Source organism: Nicotiana tabacum, chromosome 24, assembly GCF_000715075.1.
Source record: "Nicotiana tabacum cultivar K326 chromosome 24, ASM71507v2, whole genome shotgun sequence".
Taxonomy (NCBI): Eukaryota; Viridiplantae; Streptophyta; class Magnoliopsida; order Solanales; family Solanaceae; genus Nicotiana; species Nicotiana tabacum.
The window spans coordinates 17,018,438-17,025,011 of NC_134103.1; the positions used below are offsets into that span (position 1 = coordinate 17,018,438).

At 35.6% G+C, this 6,574-nt stretch overlaps 1 protein-coding gene across 1 annotated transcript; it reads right to left on the bottom strand.

Moving 5' to 3' along the window:
• Positions 1–5,125: 5,125 nt before the first annotated feature.
• Positions 5,126–6,037, bottom strand: LOC107791995 (uncharacterized). Its single transcript, XM_016614169.1, has 2 exons — positions 5,795–6,037; positions 5,126–5,677 (listed from the first exon to the last, which is right to left on the bottom strand). Exons 1-2 carry the CDS (start codon positions 6,035–6,037, stop codon positions 5,126–5,128), a joined length of 795 nt encoding a protein of 264 aa, XP_016469655.1.
• Positions 6,038–6,574: the final 537 nt, after the last annotated feature.

The window sequence follows — 6,574 nt, forward strand, 5'->3', positions numbered from 1 at the left end:
TCACGCGCATACATTGGGGTGAGGTGGCATAGCCGCTTTGTGTAGGTTCTTGGTTCTGTGGTTATACATCCACCCGCATATATTGGGGTGAGGCGGCGGGGCCGCTTGAGTAGAGTTGTGGTATTGTACTTACACCTCCACCTGCATACATCGGATGATGCGGCAGGGCTTCCTTGTGTGAAGATAGTTATAGAGGATCTCATCTTAAATCCTATAAATGTTATTGATAGGTCTTAATAAGCTTGCTCTGGTTTAAACGGTTATCTATATTATTCTATTGTCGCCCTGATTCATCATATTCATATTGTGTTTCTAAATTCTTAAATTGGTGTTTGGTTTTCATACTAGTACTATTCGACGGTACTAATATCCTATTTTGCTGGGGGTGCTGCCACTTTAAATAGATGCAGGCGGTTCCATAGCAGGAAGTATTGATCAGTGATAGCAGTACATCTTCTTCCCAGTTGACTTGGTGAGCCCCACTTCATCCCGGGGTCATGTATCTATTATTTTTTGTGTATTCTGTTTGAGGTATAGCCGGGACCTTGTTGCCGGCATCATCATTGTACTCTTATTTATCTATAGAGGCTCTGTAGATATAGTGTGGGTTGTGTATTGGTGCTAAGAAAGACAAACTATGTTATGTTGTGGTTGTATTACTTATCCCATTTGGGACTTTAAAAATGATGAAAACTATTGGTAATGAATTTGTATTGTAGACATGATCACGTTTTTGTTTAACTAATGAAAATATGTATTATCTTCATTCGTGGATGAGTTTGGGTAGAAGAAAATCTAACAGGCTTGCTCGATCAGGTCCACTCGGTTGAGCGCTGGTCGCGCTCCTCGATTTTGGGACGTGACATCTACTTTGGTAAATAGTACATTTCTCTCCCCCGTTATACTATCAGGCCATTTATAGGCCTACCGTTAGGAAAGTGGGTAAAATTGACCTTATTTTTAACCCCTGTCCAACCAAGCAATTAAAACGCCATATGGAAAGCCACATTGGAAAGATCTGATCCAAGCCCTTTTAATATAACCCGTTCATCAGATGCCTTCTTCTTCCCAATACCACCACAAGCGTAAATTCTAGGGTTCAATTGAAGAGTGAAAATTTCTGCTCATCTATTCTCCTTTCTCGTCGAATGTGAAATGTCTCAAGGAAGCTCTTCATCTCAGATTAAGTGTCATTGTGATATGAAAGCCAGCCACTTAACTTCCACAACTATTTCTAATCCTAGAAGGAAGTTTTATAAATGTCCTAAGCCTGAGGTTAGTTGTTTTTGTTGTAAAGTTTTTTTTTTTCTCATTTGCATATGTTTTAGGCTTTTCAATTGTATAATTTATAAGTTTTTTAGTCTAAATGTAATTTAATGTTATTGACAAGTTTATTCATGCCAATTTTTCTTGTGGGAAGATGAAGTTTTTCCAGATTCACCTATGTATGCAATTAGAGAATTGGGGTCGTCAGTGGATGTTGTTAAGTTGGACATGGAGAAATTGAAGCAAGAAGTAGCTTCCATGGAGGCTAAAAACCATTCTCAAGTGGTTAAAGTTTTAACATTGGAAGAGAAAGTATCAAAGATGTGAATTAGTCTACTGATTTCATCGGCACTGTTTTTGGGATTCATTGCTGCTTTATTGAAGAAATGAATGGCTTAGGAGATGTGTTCATTGTAATGTTAGCTCTAGTTGGGTGTTAACTTGTAGGTGTCTAACTTGCGGGTATCTAATGTTAGGTTGCTTTTTTGCTTTGTATTGTTAAAATTTCCAACTAACAGTAACGTATATATCTTATGTTTTACTGGTTGTTTAAGTATACAGCTTTGTCACAATGTTAGTTCGTTGATATAGTTGTGATTTCCAAATATAACTTGTAGAGTATAATTCAACATTATTCATGAATGGACAATGAATTAGATAGCTGGACAATGAAATAGATAGCTGGACAGTGAATTTCATAGCTGGAAAATATGAATTGACATTAATTTTAGCAACATATCACAGCAATTACATAACTTCATTTATCAACAACATAATTCAACACCATTCAGTTAAAAGGACCCAAAAGGGATACCATTTTATAACCCCAAAAACTAATACCATCCAAGTAATAAAATGACATCAACATTAAATAGTTAAAAGGACCTAACACTTAAGTTAAAAGTACTGTCACGTGCAGTAATTACATCATATAAGATACTAAAAAGTATCACATGTTCAGAACTTGACTAGTTTTGTGAATTACCATTTCCCTTTCTTTACTTCAACTTGGATAGTCGTTGTCTCTCTAGTTCGTTTCCTGTTATGGCAGTTTTTTCTCTCCATGTAAGATTTTTGGGTGAGTAAAGAAATTGTGTTGGCAAACTCACACCATGTTATACCTGATACTTAAGTTAGGACATTTAAGTCATTAGCCTAATAAATAAAAGAAAAAAAATTACATGGGACAAGGCCCATCCTATTAACACATGACGAGAATTAGGGATTGGGAAAGCCAACTCCAAACTTAAAGAAACTAAAAAAGGTGTTGCTGGAACAACTACTTGGACCTCAACATCATTGACAAGCAAGTGAGGAAAAGATAAGTTGTTGGTAATAAAATTTACAATTAAAGGAAGGAGGATTGGACCTATATAACAGCTTCAAGTGAAAACTATTCTTCGGCAAACAAAAAAGGTTAATTTTTCCCTTTCGTTGATTCTTCTTTAGTTCTGTTGGATTCCTTTAAATCCCGATTTCTGTGTTTATGGGATTCTATTGGGTATTGAAAATTTAATACAAAACAGATGTTGTAGACAATAATATTTAAGTTTCAACTTATATACATGATTAAGAAAATTGAATAGTACAGGGAATAAACTATATAATTGCCTTTTTATTTGAAAGATTTTGGACTAATTTAAATTACTCATAGCATGAGTAAATATAATTCGACGAATTGATGATAAAATATAAAACTCGGAGGATTGGGTATTCTAAATTAGTGATGAATTTAGCCAAAATAAGGTAATTAACACGAGATCGATGTTGATGTAGTTATAGATTGATCGAAGAAAGTCGTACGGATCGCTCGATGTGTCGAGTTGGTATTTCATAGTACTGTGAGTAGTAATCTTATCGCAATTTATATTTTTATAACTTGCATGAGTTACACATAATTTTTAATATGAATATGTTACCGATTATTTTGAGTTGCATGTGGGACAAGTCTTTTACTCAATATTATACCAAAATAGTTATTTGAGATGATTATTGTTATTTTAAATATTCCTGTTGTCACTAGATCTGTTTTACCATTACTTGAATTTACTGTTATCGAAATGAATTACATGATTTGATAAGAACCGAAATGCCCTATATTGTTTTAAAATGGGAGTAGACATTGAAGGATCCCGTAGCTAACGGCGGGTTCGTTAGACTTGGTGCACCTTGTAATTATCGATTACCGTTACAGCCCTCACTAGTGAAAAGCTAGAACTAGCATACTGTTACTGATTCCCTCGAGTAGCAACTACCTTTATATTTGACTTCTTGCGAAGAACTTCACAGTTATATCGATTACATTATCCGTTCATTGAAACCTACCAAATATGAATATTGATATTATACGGTGGGTACCGAGCTTATTACTGAATTGTCAATTGTATTATACTACAAGAAAAATATGATGGGACTGAAAATTGTTTATTGTTTATTAAAAGGGCATTTTTATGATATTTTCTATTTAATATACTAACATATTTTCTGACTTGTACACAATAAAAACGGTTGTGGTTAAGTGTTATTACTCACTGAGCTAGCGACTCACTCTTCGCTATTTTTTTTTACCAAGACAGCAGTTGACGCAGACGAGGATTTCGTTAATTAGAGCGCACATGTTAATAGTTCTTGGTGAGCCTCAAACTTGTTCGCATGGACGAAGATTTTATTTATTGTTATAGTCTTTTATTTGAACTCTTAGAGTCACTCCATAGTCATTATTTTAATATCATGAGTATTCTTTTGTTATTATAGACTTATGATGAGTATTGCACTTTTTTATCGAATATGGAGATAAATTGTTATTTCTGATTATTAGTGGGTTGATTAGTAATGGAGGAGATTTGTTTTGGTTAATTGATAAGTTGTTGATTGTTTGGTTTGATTTTAGGATGGTTGGTTATTGATTTTGAGATAGGAAAAGCTTTTGTTGGATAGTCCAAAAATAGGAGAAACTCTGTCCGTTTATTTGAAATATACCGATAAGGCTTTCTTGGGAGAACTTGCTCCTGAGCGTCGGTCATGATCCTAAATTGGGTCGTGATACACCACTGGCATCAGGAACAAAGTTAATAGTCCTTATTCTAGTTGTTGTACCTAGTTTCTCCCCCCTTTGGAGTCTAGTCTTTGCCTCTAACACACGCCTTGGCAATATAGGTGGGTCTGGATTGTATGTTTCTGGATAGTCAAAATCTGCTGATGCATTACTGATGAATTTCTTCCTAGACAAAGATGGTGTTGGCATAAACATGTAATGAGGTCCAGAATTGTTGTTGGCTTGACTGGCTTGTGATGGTGTTAGTTGCAGCTCCTCTTCTAAGGACAGCCCTGCGGTAGCTGGAGATCTGGCCATGGTGTCCTCAACATCCTCATCAACTAGTGTTCTTGGCCTTTTTTTATTTTCTTACCAACTTGTGGCTGCTTTCCCTTGCATTGCTGTCAAAGTAATAAAGTAACAAAATTCGTACTGTATGTTAATTTAGTGAAGTAATATAGTAATGGTGTCAAGTTACCTTTTGACATCCCCTAGCATTATGTCCAGGCTTTCCACATGTAGAACAAGTCATCACCCTGCCTTTTCTGGATTGATACCACTCCCCTTGCCTATTTATTATCTCATTATTTTCTCTAGTCCTCTTCACTTTAGGCCTACCAGCCATATTCACTAGCAGGGGAGGATCCATTGCATGAGCTAGCTCTATCTTTTATAACTTCTCTCCTCTAATTGGTTCTAACTTATGTGCATAAGTGGAGAGATAAGCCTCCTTGGTGAACCACCAATGAATCTCACACAAAGGGTTCATTTATTTTTGTACAGTAATGCTCTAATGGCATGAGGACATGGGATTCCAGTGAGGTCTCATGTTCTGCAAGTGCATTTTTTCAGTAAGATATGCACTCTATGCTTTTCAAAAGTTCCTTCATTCACCTCATAACCATCTTGTCTATTAGAATCAACAATACCTTTTTGTGCACTATTCAAGAATTGATAATATAACTGCATGGTATGAGGACTTACATTTTCAGTCCATGTCATCACATCACCTTCATGCTCTCTCAACATATTCATCACCTTAACTCTTATGTCCTCAAGAATTCTAATAATTGGCTTGTGCATAACATCCAGTATCCATGAGTGTAAGGATTCGTTATTGTCCACTTGTTGGTTCTTGCATACTGTGTCAAAGTATGCTCTACACCATGATTGTGGAGGAAACCTCAACAAGTCTTCAACAGCTTCTTTATCAATTTCCCCCAAGTTTTTCAATTGATCCTTGAAGTCTTCTTCATAACTACTCCATGCACACCACCATAGGTACTTTTTTCTCAAATCTCCAGCACCACATCTTCTACACCAATTAGTCTCTATGTGCCTCACATAATATCTATGGTGTGCATCAGGAACTACTGCCTGAACTGCCTCAATCAAGCCTTACATATAAGAATGCAGAAAATTAAATATTTAAAATAAAAAGGAAATTGTTAATAATTTTAAAAGAATAACATTGAAATGAAATAGTATAAGTACCTTCTGCATGTCTGACATAAATGTGTATCCTCCCCCCAGCTTGAGGTCTAATAAATTGTTCAATAATGTCAAGAACCAGGTCCAGGTGACCTTTGTTTCTTTATCCACAACAGCCCGAGCAATAGGATAAAGATGATTCATTGAATCTAGAGCAACAACAATTAAAAGTTGTCTTTTGGCCTTTCCTTTCAAGAAAGTTCCATCCAAGCCAATAAAGGGTCTCAACCCATTCTTAAACCCCATTTTTAGAGTATGGAAACATATATACATCCAAGAAAATCTTCTTTTTCCTTCAGCAAGTGCATCCTTTTATAAGGTAATTATTACATCACTCCCTGGATTACTCGACCTCAATTCATTAGCATATGCCTCTATCTTATTATACTCATCAGTAAAACTATCAACAAGGGATTCAAGTATCATTCTCTTGGCCCTCTTACACTTTGCATGACTAACATTGATGTTGAATGTGTTTTCAATAGCACTCTCATCTCCTTAACTTTGATCATAGAATTCTCCTGCAGCTTGTTCTTAAAATATTATGCTATAGTATTAAAATCAATAATAGGGTTGTCATATGCAGGGCTACACCTATGTTTTAACTAAAGAGTTTTGATCTTGAGCCCGCTGCCATTCTTATCCTCAGAGATGAGACAAATAAAGGGGCAACCAACCTCACACATGTACCTTAGTCTTCTAGTGTCACTCTTGAGTTGTTTTAAACCATAACAGTTTGCTAAGCAATACAAATTTATTATTTTTCTAGCCTCGGGTATATCT

Bases quoted from the DNA above. Each gene is read 5' to 3' on its own strand.
- LOC107791995 (XM_016614169.1), bottom strand. From the start codon at position 6,037: ATGGGGTTTAAGAATGGGTTGAGACCCTTTATTGGCTTGGATGGAACT. The intron at 5,678-5,794 runs GTACTTATACTA...GAGGCAGTTCAG, and splicing joins TTATGTCAGACATGCAGAAG to GCAGTAGTTCCTGATGCACA.